At 36.6% G+C, this 24689-nt stretch overlaps 1 protein-coding gene across 1 annotated transcript; it reads left to right on the forward strand.

Moving 5' to 3' along the window:
• Positions 1 to 1016: 1016 nt before the first annotated feature.
• LOC131071579 (uncharacterized protein At1g76070) lies at positions 1017 to 2542 on the forward strand. The gene has a single exon (XM_058007479.2). The coding sequence runs from the start codon at positions 1152 to 1154 to the stop codon at positions 2109 to 2111; it is 960 nt and encodes a 319-aa protein (XP_057863462.2). The 5' UTR covers positions 1017 to 1151; the 3' UTR covers positions 2112 to 2542.
• The last annotated feature ends 22147 nt before the right edge of the window (positions 2543 to 24689 follow it).

The raw sequence follows: 24689 nt of genomic DNA on the forward strand, positions 1-24689 counted from the left end.
CTCTTGGTCAGACAATGTTTTATTTCCTTTTCGTAGCTTTCATTCTTTGTAACCTACATTGTTTCAATATATGTAAAAAAGAAAAGAAAAGAAAAAAAAGTCCATTTTTTGAAAAAATTTAGAAAATCAAAGTTCAAGCATGAATATCATTTGAATAATTATACATTTACATATTTGAACCAAGCCGATAGCTAAAACCTCAAAATATGATAAGATGGAAAAAGATTATTTACCAACTTCCATATTAATCAAAAAAATCTCATGGAAAACAGTAACATCCTTTCGATCCCTGATGGTGGGGCCCGCGAGCACGTGGCGCTGAAGCACCCTCCCGAGTACTCCGATCCTATTGGTCCCCCACTTAACCCATGCGTCGTTAACAAGGAACTACTACTCACTTCCCTCCATTTAGATGTATTTATGGTTGCGTCGGAATACACCTCACTTACGCAACAAGATTTAGATAACTCACTTTCCAAGTACCACGCAACAAGATTTCCATAACAAAAAAATAAACATGGAATTTCAACCATATACATGTGAAAGTTGACAGCCAACACCAGCCCAGTCTTGATTCCTCCTTGGGGTTACCAAGAAAAACAAATTTATTAATCAATAAAAAAAATAGGAATAACAATTTATTATAAAAGATACCTTTTTAAATTTAAATCATGTGAATTTTGTTCATAGCTTTCTAGAGAGTTATATTTCTAGATACTTGAAACTTTGGCAGCCTAGGGAATGTCGATTATCGTACACGTGGACGGCTGCGATTGCTAGGGTTGGCGGCGGCAGGTTTTACTTTCTAGAAGGGAAAAGAAGCATGGGCACACAGATTCCATGGTTTTGGTTTGTAATCACATCGCAGAGGCAGCGAGTCAAATAGTAGGTGAAAAGTCTGCTCTACAGTCAAGTCAAAAAAAACCTAGCTGTCAGCTTAACCACACAGCAGACACAGTCTGCTTTAACAAAAATTACATTTTTTATTGTTTTAATAATAATTTACAGCCATTGGTGAATCTTCTCCGACCTTGCGACCGTGTGACGTACACCTTCTTCACAAGGAAGATCGAATATAAAACAAACGAAGCATGGAAGAAGCAGCGTCAATCTACAAATTTGCCTTGTAATTTTGCAGGATTTGGATACGGATGACCCTGTCATTGCAATTTGCTGCGCAGAGGAATTGGAGAGGGAGCCAGTGTGAGGATGAAGAAGGAGAAGCGAGCGAAAGCTTTGAGAAAGCGACGAAGAAAATCAGTAAAGATTCAGGGAGCCGTAGATTCATTGCGTCCATTATAGGTTTGCCGAAGCGCCCTGATACGAAGTTCCGAAAGGGGGATTTCTCGGCCAGACTTAGGTCCAGTATTTCGAGAAAATGCAAAAGATCGACCGCGCCTCTGTTTTCTGCGGTTCCGCGGGAAGCCATGGGGAATTCCAAGGGGAGCGGCAATAGTTTCAAGATTTACGATCCCGGCTCCCCTGACGTTTCATGCCTTGGACGGATCAAGCTGAAGCAGAAAAATGGAGTAAAGCTTAAGGCAATCGGCAGTAACGGCAGTGAAGGTCGGCGTTTTTGGAGTAAGGAAGGTGGATCCAGCTCATCGCAGAGGCAGGGGAGGCTTTCTTGGATAAAGAAGCTTTTTTCCTTTTCATCTAAGAGAAAAACTCAGGTCCAGGTCCATGGTTCGAATCGCACGCCTGTTTCTCAAGAACTTCCTTCTCAAACTGAAAGCTTTTCTCCGCGGCTATCTTATTCTCATGTGTCACAGTTAAAGCGGTTCAATTCACAGCGTGAGCCGGACGCTTTGTCCAATTTTTCTGCAGATGATGTTGAAATTTGGGCGCAGGAGTCCGCTGAGGAAGCTTGCCCCAACGAATCATGGAAGGAGGATGAAGAATTCGAGGGAGGAAAGAAACCGCCGGCAAAGGAATTCTGGGGAGAAGGAGAAGAAGAAGAAGAAGAAGATCAAAGCGACGTCTCGCTTTCTTCTCCACAGCCTGCCGTGAGTGAAATAAATCTCTGGAAAAGGCGATCCGTGGCTCCGCCTAGGGTTTTGGAATTGAACAAACGGTACGCCTTTGATACGAGAAGGCCTGTAACTGTTTAATTTAATTGAATTTGTGTAATTGGGACAGGAATCTCTTGGCGGCCCAGTTTTTTTACATAATTTGTCTGGTTTGCACAGAATCTGAATCGAATATTTGCTGTATTTGGTCTTTTCAAATCGGATTTGCTTTTGTTTTTCATTGCAATCCGATAGTTGGGCGGGCGGGCCCTTAATAGTTCTGAGTGTATTGATAAATTAAGAGATTTTATATTTTTGTAATCCTGTAAATATTATGCCTGGTTCTTGCTAGCGTTCTGGATTCGATTCCAGCCATGACCAACAAGCGACGCCATTGAAAAGGCAGTCCATTCATTAATTATCTCTTCATTTTTCTTTTTCTTTTTCTTTTAACTCTCTACTTGTATTACCTAATTTCTACATACTACTTTTTCACTACTTAATGTATAATTATTGTACTATTTTTTCTCTAATGATACGTCAACGAAAGCATATTGATGATGTAGTATTGGATAATATTATTTTGAAATCTCCAACCTAATGTGTCATTTTTTCACTCCAACAGATAATTTTGAGAGGTACAAAGGTAGGGTGCAATTTTTTTCTGATCTCACTTCTAATTTGATAATAGGCTGGATATATAAGAAAGAGAGATTAAAGACTTCATTAAATATTGACTTTTATTTAATTATCTTTTTTTTAGTATTTTACATACTATTTTTTCATCACTTAATATATAATAATTATTGGACTTTCTAATTTTATTTTGTGGCACATCAACCAAAGTATCTTGATGTGATGTCATACTTTATGATATGATCTTGAAATCATCACTATAATTGTCAAGTAAATTATTATAAAAAATTGAGTAATTCAAAATCACTATATATAATTTTTTTTTTTGGTTGTCAATGTTGTAGATAGAAAGAATTATTTTATTCTATTGAATCAAGCAAAAGAATAAGATACATAAAAAGAAGGTAGCCACTTTGTTGCCAGAAATAAACCAGCATAGCTAATAGACACAACAATTATTGGGTCCCCACTCTTAAATTGGTAAAAGATTGGATGTATGAAAAAGACAAATTGGAGGCAAAGTAAATATGTATCTCTCCATTTTGAATTGCTTTTTACCTTTTTTCTCTTATGGTGAAAATTTTGTCTATTTTGAAGTAATGTCTTAATACATATACATAGTGACAAATGACACAAGATTGTTTGAATTTGGGCTCATTCTCTTGGTCTCTTTATCAATTTACACAAACACATGCCCCTATACATTTTAGCCCTACCCTATCCATTTACACACACTCTCTTATACATTCATCTTATTTGCTCATTTATTAGACCCATCTATGCAACTACCTACATTTAGTTACTTACCACCTATATATAATCATTATTCCATTCCAAATCAAGTCTATGGATGTGGGATTGACCTCACAATAGTAAACTTGTCCCTTCCCATTCAAATTTCAAATTTTGCTAACTAGCTCCCTTTACCTACCATGAGCCAACTAAACACACTTCTAGCATGATTTGATGTTATGTGCAAATATTTAAAAACCTCCAATGCATTCATCCTAATTATCCACAAATATAACGAGGCAATCATTTTAGGTAGCAACCAATAGTCACACATTTTAAATTAACGCAATAAAGAAGTAAAGAATCTACATCATACGTGCTTGTTTGTTATTTTGAATATTGTTCAATTTCAATGGTTGAACAAGGTGTAGTGCCCTCATGACTTAGTTGTATGACAACCTAACAAGGCATTTATTGATACAATAAAATCATAAAATTTAGAAAAGTTGAAGTATAAGAAAGTATATCAAGTGAAGTTGTAGAATGAAACTTTGTAGATTTCCAAAATAACTTAGGAACATAAATACAAATATACACTTGCAAACTCATTTCAAACCCATAAATTCATTAACATAAATGAATAGAGATCCAACATAAAATTCCAAGTAGTTTCATTAATAGAAAGATATTATTTCCATGGTATGACAACATACAAATTTCATATCCTTATCCATTTTGCATAATTCTTCACTTATGAAGCTAAGTACCACTATCTGCCTCATTTAATGTTGAAGGCACTTTATTCAATTTAATATTTCTCTTCTTAGTTAATCTAGGTTGATTGTGAATTTTTGCTTGTACTATTTAGTTAACCTATATTTCAGCTAGAGGAACATTATTTTCTATTTCATTTTGGTGAACAAATTCAATTTGACACACTCCAACATTCTTTCTAGGGTTCCACATTATGAGTTTTCAAATCTACATTTTTCTAAGAATAAATCTTATTTTCAAATCTACAGTTCCTTTTACACTAGTGGATTTCATTAATATATCATTTTTTTTCAAGGTTTGTGTGCTTTATGAAGATTTATTTTTTACCCACCCAACTCACCCTTGGCTAGCACATTAAGATTAAATTTTAATTTGACAAACCATTTTTCTTTCTAAATTTTAATATATAAAAGACATTTGAACTTGTTTTTTCTACCTTTTGTTTATGCCACTTAAGAGTGCTTGCCTAAACCCTAGCATGACCCAAATCAATGAAAAGGAAGTTATTTTGATGGTCATAATAACACTGGTGAGAATATGATCACCATAATAACACTGGTGAGAATATGATCACCATAATCAAGCAAACAATCAAAATTTTGCAAATGAGTTGGCTAGTTTGTCGAATAAAAAAAATTCTACACAACTAGCATGATATGTTTACAAGTAAACCATACAAACATCCATTAAATTTGCAAGTTATTTTGGATAAGATTACTTCTTCTATAGTGACTAGTGCACATATCCCCACCTCTACCATAGATATTCTAGTACCATGACCAATAGTCATCCTCATAGTACCATCTCTATTAGTGTCCAACCATTTAGTACCTACCCTTTTCCACTTATCCTCTTCATTATGTCCTAGGTCCAAATATACTCCTCCCATGATACCCACTACCCATATGATGAACCACACCTCTGCACTTCTTTCCTCTACTTATAATAGACCTAAAGTTAACCCACTTGGTCAAACCCATTTTTATATCTTGTAATATTGCATATGTCCTAAATAATATTAAGTACCCTTTTTCCTCTATGTCTTTATCATAAGCCATCATTTCATCCATGTCTTTCAATTCTCACACATCTTCTAGTGGTTATCCTCTTATCTACCATTATATACTCCATGCTAGATGTACTATTTCATAAAATAGATCAAGTAAAAAAGAGAATGGATGCAATACCTAAGATACTAATGAATTTATGTGAAAGGAAGCCTAAGTGCAGAATAATGCTTCCAAATGCTAAATCTAACAAGAGAGGAGATGCAAAAATTTCTTACAAAATTTTAAACTATTGAAATTTAGATAAACATATAAAATCAAATTTCACAAATTAAACCACAACACCAAATATATGTGGGAAAAACCTTTCGAGAAAAAAACCCACACTCCAAAAGATAGACTCAATTATATTATCAACAACAACAACCGATACAATACAATGTACAGAGCCAATGCTCTTCAGGAGTAGCTACAATAGAGATTTCAAGAACAATTCAGACAGCATAACAATGCCCTAGAAATAATCAACATGTCTCATCTAAAAAACAACTAAGGCATCAACATATAAATAGAGCTCATCACAAAGTGGTATGTGCCCATGGTTTCCAAAACCATCTTCAAAGCCCAAGAGGTAAGTTGTGTCACAAGAAACACCTTGCTAATCTAATGACAGTTTGCACATAGCAACTTTCGAAGTAACAACATCTATCTCTTCCATAACAATCATCTTGCCAAACGTAATGTAAGTACAACATAGAAGTTACCATGACCAAATAGGTGCCTTCCTTACCTCACACCATTTGTCAAAAGTGAACTCAAACTATAAATGTAGACTACCAAAATATAACTCTCCATGACTCTTCCACCCAACTAGAAACCATCATAGTCATAATAGAAATTTGTCATAATCTCAACATAGCAACATATGACACTAGTTCCCAAAACTTTAGGACTTCCAAAGTGGGTGCAAAATAAAACAAATAATTAAATTAGCATATTTGGACTCTAAGGTTGAGACACCTTAATCCGAACATTCTCCCACTTGTCGAAGACCTATCAAGCATCAAAATACTCTATCATCTGCTCAAGGCCCCAAGGCCCATACAACTAGCGCACCATCTAAACTTCTCAATGCTCACTAGCTTCATTAGTGCATCTGCAATATTCGTCAAACTGTCAATTTTATCCAGCTTCACCTTTCCATATTACACCATATCACGAACAAAATGAAATTGTACATCAATATGATTTGTTATGGCATGGAAAGTAGGATTCTTCGCTAAACAAATAGCACGCTGGCTGTCACAACAGATTGTAATATGTCCTGCATCAAAACCAACATCTGAGCACAATCACTTAAGCCAAATGGATTCTTTGCAAGCATGAGTAGCTTCCATGTACTTAGCTTTTGTAGTGTACAAAGCGACCATAGCTTGCCGCTTACTCATCCAACTCACTGCACCACCAAACATCGTGAGTACATATCCAATGGTGGATCTTCTACTGTCAATATCGCCTGCTTAATCAGAGTCTACATACCCACAAATACTCAAAGAATGTCGAGGTCTAGTAGGATTACCATGGAAACACAAGGAATACTCGAAAGTACCCCACAAATATCTAAACACTCTCTTCACCGCATGACACTGCATCCGTACAGGATTAGCCATAAACTAACTAAGGACTCCCACTACTTGTGCAATGTTTGGCCTCGTACAGACCATAGCATACATTAGGCTACCAACAACACTTGGATAAGTAACTCTAGTCATGTCCTCCATCTCAGTAGGAGACTTTGGATAGTCTTCCATAAAAAGTTTCCTCCCCTGTAGAATAGGAACAACTAACTGTCTACAATCTGTCATGTTGAATCTCTCCAGCACAGAGTTCACATAGTTTCTCTGGCTAACCCAAAGCTTTTTGTTAGATATATCCCTCTTGATCTCCATTCCCAAAATGTACCTTGTTGCACTTAGATCTTTCATCTCAAACTGTGCTGACAATTGAGACTTCAAATCTGAAATCATTCTCTTCCCATTCCCAATGAACAACATATCATCCACGTATAAGACAATAATGAGAATATGACCATTTTCATCTTTGTAATAAACACAATGGTTATATTTAGATCTTAGAAATCCTAATGACAACACATAGGTGTCAAATTTTTGGTACCACATTCTAGGAGATTGCTTAAGACCATAAAGAGATTTATTCAACTCACATACCAGATTCTCTTTACCTTTCTCTACAAAGTGCTCTGGATGTGAAATGTGAATCTCCTCCTCCAAGTCACCATGAAGGAAAGTTGTCTTCACATCTATTTTCTCAGCTTAAAATTCATGAGCTATTGCGACTAATAACAAAAGCTAAATGGATGTCATCTTAGCTACAAGAGAGAATATCTCCCCATAATTAATTCCCTCCACTTGAGAATATCACTTTGCGACCAACCATGCTTTGTGCTTCTCAACACTACCATATAGACCAAATTTATTCTTGAACACCCATTTACAACCAACGAGTTTGCATCCTTTAGGAAAAGGTACCAGGTCCCATGTAGCATTCTTCTTCAATGCGGCGATCTCTTCATTCATGGCTTCCATCCAGGAGTCTGCATCATGAATATCCATTGCCTCTCTAACAGTCCTAGGCTCATCAACATTAGCAATCAAAGAAAAGATACAACTCAAATCTAACAATGAATAACCAAACCAAACTGGTGAATATCTGTATTATTAGGTTGTCGCCTATCACATGTAGACCTCCTCAAAGACTGAGGTTGAGGATCTTGTTCCTCTTCTGAACTATCTAAGCTATTAGAGCTCTCCTCATTATCAGGTCTAGTAGGAGTACATAGTTCAACTCTCTCAGGAGTGGGTAGAATTTGAACTACCTCCTTCTTTTGTTTCTCTTCCTAATCTGGTTGTAAATATACTATGGAAGGTTTCAACTCATAGAAGATAACACTTCTTCTATAGATCAATTTCTCTACAACTGGATCCCAAAGCTTGTACCCTTTCACATTGACACCATAGCCAATGAAGATAAATTACATCGCCTTATTCTCTAATTCAGATCTCTTTTCACTAGGCACATGAGCATATGCCTCACAACCAAAGACTTTGAGATTTTTCAACAAGTGTTTTTTACTAGACCACCCCTCCATAGGGGTCTTTTAAACAAGCGTCGAAGTAGGATATCTATTTATCAGATAACATGTAGTGACTACTAACTCAACTCAAAACTTTTGTTCAAGCCCCACACCACTCATCATACTCCTAGCCCTCTCCATTAGCGTTATGCTCATCCTCTCTGCAAATCCATTTTGTTGTGGTGTATATGGAGTTGTCTTCTGTATTTCTATCCTGTGGTCCTTATAGAACCTGTTGAACTCAGTAGAACAAATCTCACCATCATTATCCATCCTTAAACACTTAATTTTCCTACTACTCTAATTTTCAACCAACGACTTAAGTTCCTTAAATCGACTGACAACTTCAGATTTACATATGAGGAAATAAACAAATGTCCTTCTAGAATAGTCATCTATGAAAGAAACAAAGTACATGGATCTATTTAAAGAAGGCACATTAACTAGACCGAATACATCAGAATGAACATAGTCCAAAACCCCAGAAGACTTATGAGAACTGGAATAAAAAGAAATGCGATGTTGCTTTCCATAAACACAATGTTCACAAAAGTCAAACTCAAGATTAAAATTATCAAGGCCTTCAACAAGCCTCATATTCCTTTTTCACCTATGTGGCCAAGTCTCTAGTGCCACAACATTGCCTTCTTAGCTGGGAGCTTCATCTCCAAAGCATTAGCACCCTTAGGTACCCAAAAAGCATGGCCATCAAATGTTTATACTACAGTCTTCTTTCTTGCTTGATCTAATGGTGAGGATGAAGTATCCAAAGCCCTCTTCTTGGACTTCACAAAAGCACTATTGCAATGAATTGTGCATGCATCCAGCTTATATAGAGTGCCAATTCAAACACCCTTAACAAGCACCATAGAAACTCTAGTCATCTTACATCAACCTTGTGAGAAAACAACCTGCACTCCCACATCGTTTATCTTGCTGACTGTTCAACCCAATAATAAGAATATTAACTCTAGTTGAAGTCTCAACCCGAAGTTTGGACATTCACTTTGTTAAGTCACTATTTCCATAGCTAGTGTTCATTTGATTGTCAACCCAGGGATGTAATACTTGAAATGGGTCTGCACTATATATGCACTAAGTTCCTGCAATAGCTACCCTGCATTACTGCAACAACTAACATCTATGAGGAAAAGATAAGAAAGAATTGAAACTATTGAAAGGCTATAGGAAAACTTCTTCATTAACATAAATTCATTCAAGCAATATTGGCTAAGTTCAATGCTGCCAAATAGGAATTACTCTGTTTTGGTTTGGCTGCAGGAATAGTCAATGGATATGTTTCCAATGGCTACAGGAACAGTCAATGCAAGAACGTCTCCTGCAGCTAAAGAAGAAAACTAATTTTAACAAAGGCACAAGAACACTCACCAAGTGGGCCCCTTGGATGAGTGCTTCCAGACTTCCCAAAAACAACTCTAAGCGCTCAGAATAACATATCTTTATTCATTGTTCTTCGGAAGTCATTACATGATTCAGAATCAAAAGAAACTCAAAACACTTGTAACTTTATTTCTAAAATCCTCTTCTCTGTTTCTTCTCTTTTCTATCTAACCTACGAAAAGAGATAAAGACCCTTATTTAAAAGAGAACAACTAATTCCTACAACACAGAACACGCTGATAAGAAGAGGTGGATAACTAATCAAGAAAGAAAACAGTCGAAGTTAAGTCACTGATAATGTGGATCTAAACTGAACCACGGTCATAACATATCGTGGCAGTATTTACAACACTAATGTCCACTTGAGTAAGACATCAGTAAGCATTGCACGATTAATTTTCCTCTCTCATTCCTTATGCTCATCAACATTTCTGCTGATTCGATCTTTCAGTCACCTCCTTGAATATCTCTTTCTGCAATTGGCATGACAGGAGAGCCTTCTCAACAACATCAATTTATTCCTACAATTCAAAAGAAAGAACATACACATCTATATTAATTAATCAAAACATATATTAATTTCACCCATGATATTGCCTAAGACAATTCACATGGCAACAAGAATGAATAACATGGCTGCAGGAGAAAATTGGCAAAGGCAAAACATGTTTTAATACGTTTAGACTAACATCTGAAATACATATAGTCAACTTTTGATACATCATTACTATCATGTAAATAAAAATATGAGAAAAACTTAAGAGTTCTGGGGATAAAAATATGCTAATGTCTCAACTCATCATGTCCCCCAACTTAAGGTCTTGATGATCCTCCAACAAGAGGAAAATTCCTGATTCTGGCACAAACTCTTAAGTCACCAACGGTTCCTTGACCTGTTCCTCCTGAAGCTAAATTCCAATAAAACCCCTTCATCTTTTCTAGTTTGGACCATCTAGCCTCCTCTATAACTACTTCATAGGGTCGATCTGTAACCTTACATCCCAACAATGGCCACATAAGTATAGGGGGCTGAAAGATCAAAGGTAACTAGTTATTGGTTTTCATCCTACCCAGTTGGATATATTTAGGGGCTCTTTGCATAGCTGCATGAAAATTTGGCAGTGAATGAGGTTACCCTTGTTTCAATTTTTCTGGCAAATTATTCCAGCACCGAGTTAGGCCTTCAATTGCAACTGCAGTTTCATTTTGAACTAAATGCTCATATGCTTGGAATATTTCCTCCCTCATTGGCAACACTTGATTCCTCACATCTTGCCTTACCAATAGCTTCTGCCATTTGTAATAGAGAACTCTTGGCTCTTTTTCTTCCTTCCTCAGTGGCAATGGATAATCAAATTCAATATCCCTATGTGTTCTTTCATGTGCTCCCATGCTAATCTCATTCTGAATCCATGACATTAAGGCTTTTATGTGGATATCACCAATGTATAGCAAGGGATTCCACTCACTGTCAAAAGTTACAACATAGTTATGCAAGTAAAGTTCACACAATAAATTTTTCACAGCTGCTGGGGAAGTCTGATAGGCATCATAAAATTCCTCAAGGGTTCTAAAGAAGGGCTAAGGTCCCTGACAATGCAGTTTAATTTAAAATTTAAATATTGCTCTTTCAAATGCAGAGCATAAACTCTTGGTGGTGCCCTACATTGCATTAACTCGAGGACCATACTAATGATTGTATCAACTTTGGCTTCTAATTCTTCAATTTTATTATCCCTTTTTTCAATTTCCTTCTATTGTTTGTCAATAATCCCCTGTAATCTAGCCCTCTCTATCTCCCACTGCCTATAAAATATTAATGCAATAGATAAACCACTGAGAGATGATGGAGGTCTAATAGTTGTTACCTTAGGACGTGGAATTTCTTCAACAGGTTCCTCAAGTTGTTCTGCCACATATGCCAGACTTGAAAGTCTGTCAACATAATCCTCCTTCTGAATTTCAACCTCTGTTGGGCTCTCTTCTTCTGATGCTTCCACTGAAATAACCTCTGTTGCATCACTTGCTGGACATAATTTTTGGGTACTACTCTGAGTTCTTCTTACATAAACCTTTGGAGTGGCTGTAGGAACGGTTTATACCTGTGGATTTGCTGCAGGAGTATTTCTCTTCTGTCTACGCCTCTTGGCTGCAGGGGAAACTTGAGTTGCCTGCAGCTGAACCATACGTTCATCATCTGCATTAATTACTTCTAATTCCTCCCCTTTTCTTTTAGAAGATGGCGCTTCTCTTTGAAAAGAAGTGGAGGGTTGCTCAACGTTTGTCTCAACCATCTCTTCCTCCGTAATAGTCATAGCTCCTTTGGCGATGAGAGATTCATTCTCTACAGAAATTATAGGAGAAGAGGGTTCTCCCATTTCCTCCTTTTCAACTGCTAACTCATCTGCAACAGGAGCATCTTCAACCCTAAACTGCAATATGTCTTCAAATGCCCCCCATTCCATCTGTGAAACATCCCTAAGAGAACGCTCTACCAACAATTTTATCAAACCATGATGGCTGATAGAACTATTTCCTTTCTTCTTTGTTTCTTTGGTACTTGTGGAAATGAGGTGATATAAAAAGTTTGGAACATTCACTCTCCGTCCATGCCGTAAATGACTAAGCAATTTGAAATGGGGTGAATGTAAATTTGAATACCTCCCTTCGTAAGTAATGTACTTCATTACATACAAGGCCACCTGGGGCCATTCTGCTGGAAGGGATACCCTTCTAGTTCCTTGCTTGTCCACTATTAGAGGTCCATCTATGGGGCATGTAAATTCTGCTCTGGCGCTTCTAGCATCCTTTGATTCAAGAAACAACTCTCCTTCCTGTAGCAACCCTATAACCTCAACTATCTGTTGCTCTGTAGCAATGACCCTTAATCCTTTAACAATAGCCTCCCCTTCGTTAAATGAATGCATAAACTCAGAGGCAATTTCTTCATTATAATCTGTTATTTTCAGAAAGTAGACAATCCAACCATGCAGCCAGAAATATTGCTCACAAAGAGCATCCTATAGCAACGCATCATGGATTATTGGTTCATGGTGGATAGGATCTCTACCCATCTCTTAATCTGTTAATGTAGTAATCTTTGTAGCTGAGAAACAAAGAACCAAAATATTCTGCAGGCTGAAAATTGAAACTTCCTTACCTATTTCCAAATTTGGCGGCATAATTCATTACTTCTTATGCCAAAGAATATCTCATTAAAAGAATGATGGCAAGCAATAAAATCAAGGTACCAAAAAGTACAAGTAATTACTAATTTTGGAAATCGGACCATAAAACACCCCCCCAAAATTATTTTGGCACGTGTCCACACATGCTGAAAGGATTTAGGGAAGTGTACGTGGATTTAGCAAAGGCAATAATCATAATGAAATTGTAAATGCCTAATTTAAAAAAATAAAATATGTACATACCTCTAATACTTTCTTCTATTGTATAAGGAACTTGCCCAGTTGCTATAGGAACCTGTGTTTGATCATCCTTGGCAAATTGCTACAGGAACTCCTCTTTGGTGGCAGGCTTATGATAAAGACGCAATCTGTGACCATTTACTAAAAGCTTGAACCGAACTGGGTCAATTGTGGTCGAACGAACAACTCCATTGTTGAAAAATTCCTCTATCTCATATGGACCTAACCATCTGGTTTGCAAATTTCCCATAGTATCTTTATATCTTGAGTCATACAACAGTGCCCAGTCACCTGCTTTGAACTTTTTCTCCTTGATGTATTTATCATGCCACTTGGCTCTCTAATTTTGAATCAGTTCTATCTATTGCACATCCAATTTTCTCCATTCATCCAAAGCATTCAATTGCTGAATATGATCTCTTTGTGCTCTAGAAAGTGTCATATTTAATTGCAAAGCTGTCCTTAAAGTTTTATGCTCAAAATCAATAGGCATCATTGTTGTTTTTCCATGCACCATCTCAAAAGGTGTAAAACCAATTGGTGTCTTCCAAGTTGTTCTATATGCCCAAATTTGTTCTGAAAGTTGTGAGACCACTCTTTTTTATGAATAACCACTATCTTGGTAAGAATAGCCTCTAGCTCCCTATTTGTGACTTCTACCTGTCCATTAGCTTGTGGATGATATGGGCTAGATTTTCTATGCCTTATATTGTATTCATTGACCAAGGCTGCAATTAATGTAGAAGTAAATTGTGATCCTTGGTCCGAAACAATTTACCTTGGTACTCCATATCTTGTAAATATCTCCTCATAAAGGAACTCAACCACCTTATTATATCTTGCATGTGTCATGGCGCGAGCTTCCATCCATTTGGTTACATAATCAATACATACCAAAATGTAAGATTTTCCATTAGAAGGGGGATCAATTGGGCCAACAAAATCTAATCCCCATTTATCAAACGGTGCAACCAATATTTGTGGATACAATGACATCTCATCAGATTTAGTACGTCTCCCCATGTGCTGGCATATGTCACATTTCCTTGTATACTGTGTTGCATCCTTATATAATGTTGGCCAATAATATCTCGTGTTCAGTATTTTAAGTGTTGTTCTCTTAGTAGAAAAATGTCCTCCACACAGCTCATCATGACATGCATGCAAGATATCATATGTTTCATCTTCTCTTACACATCTTCTCATGACTTGGTTAGGTCCAGTATAAAACAAACAATCAACAATTCATGAGAAGTTAAAGCTTTTCTCAACTAGCAACCTTCTTTCTTTAGGAGAGAAATGAACTGGCATTTTAGCAACAACTAAATAATTGGCAATATCAACATACCAGGGAGTGTGGACTTGTATAAGGAATAGATGTTCATCTGGAAAAATATCATCTATGGTTGTAGGATCTTCCTGCAACTGAAGCCTTGAAAGATAATTTGCAACCACATTGGACTTTCTTGGTTTATCAATAACTGTGATATCAAATCCCTGCATCAATAGTAACCAATGAGCTAATCTACAAGTAATTGAAGGCTTATTCATGAGATATATGATTGTAGTATGATCAATATGCACAAATATGGGATATCCTATTATATAGTGCCTGAATTTGTTGAGTGCATATATAACTGCTAACATTTCTTTTTCAGTGACTGTGTAATTTAACTCAGGCCCCTGCAAGTTCTTGCTAATATAATATATTGCACTCTCCAAGTTATCAACCTTCTATCCTAAGACTACTCCTATTGCATAATCAGATGCATCCATATGAATTTGAAATGGTAAAGACCAATTCAGACCTTTAAGAACTGGTGCTTGGGTCAAAGCTTGCTTGAGCTTTAAGAAAGATTCATTGCATGAATAAGTCCATTTAAATTCTATATCCTTGGTAAGTAGAGAATATAAGGGACTTGCAATTTTGTTGAAATCTTTGATAAACCTTCTATAATATCTAGGATGACCAAGAAAACTTCTAACATCTTTTTGCTTTACCAGTGCATTGATATTTTGAATAACTTCAATTTTTGCTGGGTCAACCTGTATTCCTTTTATAAAGATATGATGACCAAGGACTATACCTTCTTGCATCATAATGAAGAACTTCTCACTATTTAATGACAAACTATAGTCTTCACACCGTTGCAAAACTTTCTTCAGGTTCTCTAATGCTTCTTCAAATTTAGAACCATAAGTTGTAAAGTCATCCATATAAATTTCCATGATCTTCGGAAATATCTGAAAATATGCTTATCACTGCTCTTTGAAAAGTGGTTGGAGAATTACATAATCCAAAAGGAAGAAAAAAATATGCATATATTCCCCACGGACAAGTAAATATAATCTTCTCTTGATCCTCTGGGGCAATTTGAATCTGGTTGTAGCCACTGAATCCATCAAGAAATGAGAAGTATCTCTTCCTAGCCAAAGAGTCTAATACTTGATCCACAAATGGAAATGGAAAATGATCTTTTCTGGTTGCTAAGTTCAAATCTCTATAATCAACATATACTCTCCATTTTCCTCCTTTCTTAGGAACTATTACCAAAGGTGATACACATTAACTATCAGAGATGGGATATATAAACCCAACTTTTAACAACTTCTACAATTCCTCTTTAACTATTTCTTTTAATGCATGATAGATTCTTCTTTGTGGTTGTCTTAGTGGGATACAATCTTAGTTTATGTAGATACGGTGGGTACAAACTGTTGGATCGATTCCATGCATATCCTTGTAATCCCATGCAAAGGCATGTTTATGACATTTGAGCAAGTCCATAACTGCCACTTTTTGAGTTTCTGCAAGATCACTGTTGATATTCAAATATTTATTCAAATCAACTTCTATTTTGATAGTAAGATCAATCTGGGATATATCATAAAAATGAGAATTACAGACTTCCTGTGGCAACAGAGTATGCAATATATCAGTGGTTGTAGGAAAGTCTAAGTCTGCAATATTGGTACCAACTCCTGCAATTGTTGTTCTTGTTTTAACTCATTTGTCAGAATTTTATAAAGAATTGGGTCTTCATCATGGAATTGAAGGAATGGTCCACTATTAATCATCATAAGGTGATTAATAGAGTCAACTCCTTCGGATTCTTCTCCCAAATTAGGCCAAACGGCTTGTTGTTGATCAAATTGGGGTTGAGCGGGAGAATACAAAGCTAATGTTTTTGTAGAGTTCCCATCTAAAATAGTCATATCCCTTGATCTACATCCAATATATGCATTAGTCGTGGCAAGCCAATGTCTTCCCAAAATCACCAGATATCCTCCTAATGTTGCCTTTGGAGACAAGATCATAAAGTTTGCAGGGTATTCCCAAGAATCCAAAGTAACAACCACATCTTCAATCATACCATTAGGTTGAACTGCAGAGCTATCAACAAGCTGTAGAACTGTAGGTGTAGGTCTGAGACTATTGAATTCAAGCCGCTGCATTACTTCTCTTGTCATCACATTAATGGATGCCCCTAAATCAACCAAAACATTCTTTATCTGAGTGCCATTAATGACTATATTCACAACAGGACTACCAGGATTAGAATACTTAGGAATTGAAACTTTTCCTAGCATACTATCTGCCAGTTGACCCATTACATGCACTGTTTGCGGATCTTTCTTCTTCCTGCCAGGATTTTTTAGAAATGCTTCCCTAAGTGTCTTACTGTATATAGTAACATCTTTTATTGCTTGCAACAACGGGATTTTAATACTTACATGTTTCAGTTGATCTATAATATCAAAACCTTGCTCTCATTTTGTAAGAACTTCTTTTTCTTGCAATCTCTGGGGAAATGGGGGTAGTCTTTGTTTCTGAGGTATTGTGGTTGTTGGGCTAGAGATTTCTTGTTCTTCGGGCATTTCAGTTATAACTGGAGGAGATGGATTAGGCAGAGTTGTCCTGGATCTGAGGTCAATATCACTTATAGATAAATAATAGGTTGGGTATTGATTAGGATCAGCTGAACAAACTTGTTGTTGTTGTTGAGATTTAATATTAGGATTTGGCATTGGGTGAGTGGGCAATTGTGTAGGTTTAGGTGCAACATCAATGGCTGCAGGGGGAGGCATTATTGCAGGCGGTTGTGGCTGTTGATTAGGCTGTTGATATCCAGAAGATTGATTAGTCCATGGTTGACTCCCCCTCCATTGAGGAGTAGGTTGTGAATTCCCTTGAAACTGGTGCCCTTGTGCCTGAGGCGGAGACCAATTTCCTTGTGGCTGTTGCCACTGTAGAATTTGACTAGAAAAATGTTGCCCTTGGCCTTGAGGACCATACCAGTTTGGATAACTACCAAAATTTTGAGCATATGGTGATTGCCATTGATTATTTGGTACATTAGAATTTCCACTATAACTAGAAAAAGAAAGTGGATCTTGGGAGAGTTACTATCTCTCTTGCACAAAGATTAGCCAACTCCAAATACTAATGGGGGCACAAAATGACAAGTATCTTGGGAGAGTTACTATCTCTCTTGCACAAAGATTATCCCCCCTTTCGGAGGTGAACCGGGTAGCTTCTAATTTTAATTGGAACTAGTAAGGGATCTGTTCGGTGCGTCGAGGTATAAACTCAATTAAGAGGTCTCCCAGCCTTGAAAACCAAAGTTTAATATACCCGAAGGTACAGAGGAGAGCTATTCCCAAGCACTGTCGTTGACTTGATTTTCATCAAATCACATTTATTTTATAATGGGTTGGAGTACTTGGCGTTAAGCCATTCCCACTTGGGTCGTTCCCCTCGGTGAACTCACAATACTGGTTCCCACTTTTTGACCAACTTTGGCACTTAGATGAGCATTTTGAAAAAAACCTTCGCTTTCCGACATGTATAACTTTTAAACCGTTAGGAATTTGAAGACGATGTAGACTAGTGATTTGTAACATCTTGTTTTTAGATTCTAAATATATTTTTTTCAGTTTTTTTTGAATAAATTTTTATTGATTTTTCTATCTCCCTCAAAAAGATACTTTTTGAGCAGCAAAGAACTTTTTTTAAGAGTGATGTGCATCCCGAAACCCATAACTTTTTTTCTATAAATGATAAAAAATAATTCTTTTGAATTTTGGTTTGTAACATCAATAATCAAGGCATGCAGTTGGTTTGATGGTGATATGTTGAATATTTTTCATTTTATTAATTTTTGAAGTCCGACTTATTATAATTTAGATATAGGTGTACATTTGATGCATAACTTGTTTTATATATATCAAAATAATTTTTTTCATTTTTTGTTAGAAAGAAAACATCAATACCTAGGGCATAGATATTTTTCGCAAATTTTTTGAATTAGTTTACTATTTTTCCCAATGCATTGAACAAAGAAGTTCATGTTCGGTGAAAAACCTACATTCATAAGAAATAAAATAAAAATATATTAATGAAATTAAATATATTAAAAAATATACTATTTGGAAAGCTTATAATAAGGACTAAATACTTAAAAAAACAAAACTTCTAAATGAATTCATTTGACCCCCCAAAAGCTAATGTAAAATTGGTTTTTTATCAGCATTTAATATATGCAAAGGAGACTCCATTGCAAGTATCATTTAGAAGTAGAGAAGTTCTATCCATGAAATTTTGATCTAAGAGTCTTTGATCTAACTCTCTACAATTAATTACTTCAAATGGGACCTCTTAAAGCTTAAGTCATTATATTTTCTTTAAAATGTATGATTTCAGCAAAATTATAGTGAGTTTGAGTACTTGGCGTTTAGCCGTTCCCACTTGGGTCGTTCCCCTCTCACCAATCGTAATGGTTATAGAGTTATGAGGTCCTTGGGAGGGTAGGACCGCTAAAGATATACAAATCTCAAACTTAAAGAAAATGCCTCAAGGGTCTGGATTTCTGATTGTCTATAAAGACAAGAGCATACTCTCCTGCCTCTCAAAATTTTCTTAAAACACGAAATATAGATTTGTTCTTTTTAACCCAGAAATACAGATCCGTACGACAATTCTCATCAACTCGTATGATAATTCATACAACATCGTACGATAATTGTAGTTTGTCATTCGACACTATGGGAAAACTCGTACGACAATTCGCAGAGACTGTACGGACGAAAAAAAAATCTGAAAAATAAAAAACAGTAAGTCTCCAAGGCCAAAAAAATGTAGTCTTCTACCCCACGGTGGGCACCATAAATGTGTGTGTGAAAAAGTGAAAAAAGTCTATAAGCTGCAAGATACAACACTTCAATTAAGTCATTACATGTATGGTTAGACAGATATAAGCATGAATATGAAAACCATAACAAATCGACTAATTGCCTTCTAAAAGATGCGAGTATAAGATTGCTCTCATATTTGTATAAGCAATACCAGTGACTAGACTACACCAAGACGAAGGATTTAATCTATATATTCATGATATTAAGCTAAATGGATGCAAGATTGATGAATAATTCAAGCAATATGGATTCAAGCAATATGGAGTAAACTAAATATGCAAAAAAGCTAAACTAAGATGCAATAATCTCAAAAAGAAAGCACAATATATTCAATGAATCCAGAGAAAAGAGTGTATAATAATAAATCTCCAAGGTGTTTTGAATGAGAGCTGAAGGCTGAATTTATAGAGAATCACAAGAGAGATAAAGAAAAAACACAATTTAGGATTAATTAAAACAATTGAGAAATCAGATTCAGTTAACCTTGAGATAGATTCCAATTATAGTTTAATTGAAATGCATTCGGAAAAGAAGTTTGAGTTTGCATTAGAGATAAAATTCAATTAATTCCATGCACTTGAGATAAAAATAGGTAATTATTTGATTTATTCAAGAAAAGAGTCTCTTCAATGCAACTGAAGTTCTTTTCTCAAAAGCTTTGAGTTCCAATTTTAGAGAATGATTAAATTCCTTTTAATTGTTTTTTTTCTGATTCCAAGTTATCTCAATTTAGAAGAAAGAAATAATATCTCAAGTTTGATTTCTCTTTCAATTCAATTCTTTTATTTTATTTTCAATTTAACTCTTGCTTTGCATATTGATTCCTCTTTTGTGATAAATCAATCCCTTTTTTATGATTAATGGCAAATCTATTAATTAATTAAATATGCTAGGATATTTAATAAATTAAATAGGATAATTGATCAAAACTATTTTCTTGGAATGATTTAATTAATTAAATAAATATTTAATTAATATTGAGTTATTCACTTGCCATGTAATATTTGATGATTGAAGAATTAATTAATTGTGTGCTCAAAATTGATTTAATTGGCTTTGGTTAGGACCTTGGTGATGTTGTCAAAATTAGGGGCCCATGGTTTAGGTGACCAATTTTAGGGTATTACATTTTCCCCTCTTTGAATTAATGTGCGAGCAGTACGTTGGTTCAAAGAATAGTTGATGTCTAGGAGATACCAGTTCTGAACTTGATTGATCACGAACCAGATGAAGAGCAAGATGTTTAGCTTGATTTGAAGCGATGAAGCTGAACAGAGTTGATTAAAGAGATATCGATTCCGAACCTGATTGAACTAGGAACGATAGAGAGCAAAGATACCGAACTTGAACTTGATTGATCAAGAAGCAGATATTATTGATCTAGAACTTGATTGAACTAGACACAGTGAGCGAAGATAAAATCGATCTTGAACTTGATGGATCAAGACACGATGAGCGAAGATAAACTATCCAGATTGATTTGATGCAATGAAATTGAACACCTGCTTAGATTGAGCATGTGATCAAAGATACTCTTTAAAATTTTGATTGAGTTTAAACGAATAATCGGCTTGATGAAAAGTGACGAAACTAATTAATGTTAAGAGATTGATTCAGATGAAGACAAATATCAGCTTGATTTGAAGCGATGAAACTGATATGCCCCTAGCGATTGATTCGATTCAGATGATCGAGAGATATCAACTTGATATGAAGCGATGAAGCTGAGATGCCCCTTAGCAATAAGAATTTGATTTTCTTTAGTTGAAAAAGATTTTTGCTCGACTTTTGATGAAGATTTGAAAATTTTCTCGACTTTGAAGATATGAGGTCATGAGTAGGCCCCCTCGGGAGCGAAATCAAAAGATAGCGAGGGTACATGATGATTTTTGGCAATTGTTGGCGATGATAATGATTTGAGCACAAATGATTCAGAGGAATTTTTGAAAATTTGGCGTTGATTGATGAGAAATTGAGCGCAAAGTTGATTTGTAGAATAAAATTGAGATTCAACGTTGATTACTGAGAAATTGAGCTCAATTTGAAGAAAGAATGAGATTTTGATGAAAAGCGCTAAGTGGTCCAAATTTTGTGAAATTGACTAGTAGAATGATCTCGAATTTCGATTTCAATCTTGAAAATGAAATCAGGACGTACAAATTAGCTAAGGGTACAATTTTCATGTCCAGCAGAACAAGTTGAAAAATTAGGGTTTTGGCTATATAAGGGGTAAAAGTGTCATTTTCAATTCATTTTAACCCTCCAAGTTTGAAAATTTAAAAAATCTTCTGTGAAGAAAAATGGTGGGTCCCACATAGGAGCATCGTTTCAAGTGCTAGAGACAACATAATTGACCTCGTAACTATGAGCCAGTGGTAAGTGTCCAATCTTATGCCTTTTAATCATTTCATTTTTGAATTTTTTTGTTGATTTTTTGAATTTTTAGCAATGCAAAAGTCGGGTTTTTGTCGATTTGTCGTGCGAGATGACATCTTGTGTTGTACGATAAACTGCTTGAAATTGTTTTGTCATTTCAGTCCATTAGTTTTGTCATTTCATACCTACCCTTGTATCGTACGAGTTTGTGTAAAAGAGACCATTTTGTTGTTCGAGGGCTTGTTTTGTGTCGTATTCATCCTATACCTAGTCCTGACTCGTATGAGTTTCTGCCTCTATTGTGTTATGTCTTTTGAAAAATAGTGAGCATTTTTAAGGGTGCAAACTTGAAAATTTTATTTTGCAATTAATGTATTTGGATTTGTGTGATGTTTTACTTGTCTTGTAGCATAATTTGAAATGTTGTTTGATGATCTATTGTTTGATTCTTGCAGGTTCGACTACCTCACGTTCTTTTCAGATGTGTCTATCCACCGACCATGACATTAGTGTGTGAGTTATCTAATATAAATAGAGCACATATTGATTTGTGTGGATTGACTCACCTTTTACAAATGCTAGATATCCGTGTAAATCACGGGATGCTCACTGCGCTTGTAGAGAGATTCCATTCTAAGCATATCACATTTCATTTTCCAGTTGGGGGGATGACTATTACTCCCGAGGATGTATATAGGATTCTCTAGATTCCATTTGTTGGGGATAAGGTGGATTATGATTCAGCACAACGTCCTGGCCTATTAGCTCTGAGGCCGGTATTCCACGATGCAGACATTCTTACGCGGGCTATCAGTTGGGATGACATGATGGCCACGTATAGTGATCAGTTTCCACTGGCATGCGTCCTAGTAGGATTCATCAATTATTTCCTTATACCAGACAAGGGACAATAGGGTTTCTTATGCGGCTGGGGCAGGATGCTAGAGAGGCTTGTGGAGCACCCTCAAAGATTAGGATGGGGTTCTTGCATTCTAGCGCACATGTATCATGAGATGCATGAGATTGTCTACTGGGAGGGGAAGAGCATGGATCTAGGTGTTTTGATATTACAGATATGGGCCTGGGAGCACCCCCCAGTTTGCAGACTAATTATGGATGACACCAGAGATCCACAACAACCGATTGTTTACAGATACTTTGGATACATTACTCAGCCCCATCTGAGCAAGACAGATTATTGAAGACGACAACTGGATGACTTGATAGTCATGATATGGAGATCGTACAGGGGTCTAGATCCTTGGGATGATTGGAGAGCTATTCGTAGGGACCTATTTGTGACCTGACCTCTCATAGGCAGATCAGTGACAGTGGTCGAGTGGTTTGTTGTTACTCAAGTGATGAGGCAATATGGTAGACCTCAGGGGATCTCACAAGAGTTTACTGCATACACATGTTATGTAGATGAGGAGAGGCGGGGATGGGCACTGAGGCTATCATATGCCCTAGGCATGTAGGAGTTGACTGGGTTACAACGGTTGAAATGTGATTATATGGATGATATTGCAGATGTGGGGGTATTACCCCAGTACAGGGATTAGTTTCAGCAGCACCCTTTCCCAAGATTTACTGATCTAGTAGAGTAGGCACCTTGTATAGAGGAGGTTGAGGATGATGCCCTCGTGCAGGGACAGGGACAGGGATACAGGCAGGGATAGAGAGTCGAGGCTCCGAGATGGACATGTGGCGATCTTGGCACTAGCAACAATAGGGTGCCAACTGGGGGTAGGCAGCAGTAGAGAGGAGAGGGTGGATCCCTAGGGGCTATTGGTGTGAGGTTGAGTGGAGATAGAGTACCTAAGGGTGGTGGTGAGGAGGAGCAAGTAGCTCCCAGATAGGTGAGATAGAGGAGAGATGAGCAGGGGGGAGTTGGAGGTGGAGATGGAGGCGATGATGGAGGCAGAGGGCTTGCGAGGGAGCAGGGGGAGGATGCAGTGCGGTCGATGAGAGCATGTTTGGAAAGTCTACAATCACAATTGATGGTGGCACAGACACAACTGGCGGAGCGAGACCGACAACTAGCAGAGCTTAGGGTTGAGCATGATCATCAAGTCACAGAGATGAGGGCAGAGCGAGACGCTTTGCAGCAAGAGGTTCTCCATCAGACTAGTTGGGCGACTTATTATGTTGCAGCTTACAGTGTTGCAGTTCCTGCGGCGTAGAAGGTTGTTCCATATTCATAGTACATGGCATGGTTTGAGGGAGCTCGGGAACCTCATCAGGACCCTGGTCATCTGGCTCCACCTCCTCCACCAGCTGGCGATGAGGGAGAGGCAGAGAGCTAAAAATATTTTGTGTAGCTCTTAGATTTTTGTGTAGACACCCCTATTTTTTGTAGCCCTTACGATTCTTGCTCTGATGGGAGTTTGTGTATGTCAGTTGGCATTATTTTGTACCCTAAGACTTTATCATTATATATACAAGACCTTGATTTGACATCTTTGTACTTGTGTCGATTGATTATGAGATGCCTTTCTATATGCTTTATTCTATATGTATGCATATCTTTTTCAGTATGGATGTAATGCAAATGAATATGGATGTTTATTTTTTGTTTCTTTTCATATGCAAATAAATGATGAAAATGAGTATCTAGGAATGCAAATTTATTTATTTCTCTATGCAATAAGATGAATGAAAATGAGTGATAATGAAATGTATGAATCTATATAAGATGCTTATGTATGCAGCTAACATCTCAATACACAAGTACTCGATCAGAGAAATGATGAAAAAGAGACCACTTAGCTAAGAAATGATGATGTTTCCAACTCTCATTCAGAAGATAAAGAGATCATTTTTACTATACCAAAATCACTCTAAATTCACAAAATGCAAAATGAAATGCAAAATGAGATGCAAAATGAAATGCAACCTAAACCTAGTCACTGGATTTGAAATGCTTAAGTTTCATCACTAAGCGTTAACAAGCATAGCAGGTAGATTAGAGTTCCTT

This window comes from Cryptomeria japonica, chromosome 11 (assembly GCF_030272615.1).
Source record: "Cryptomeria japonica chromosome 11, Sugi_1.0, whole genome shotgun sequence".
NCBI classification, from domain to species: Eukaryota; Viridiplantae; Streptophyta; class Pinopsida; order Cupressales; family Cupressaceae; genus Cryptomeria; species Cryptomeria japonica.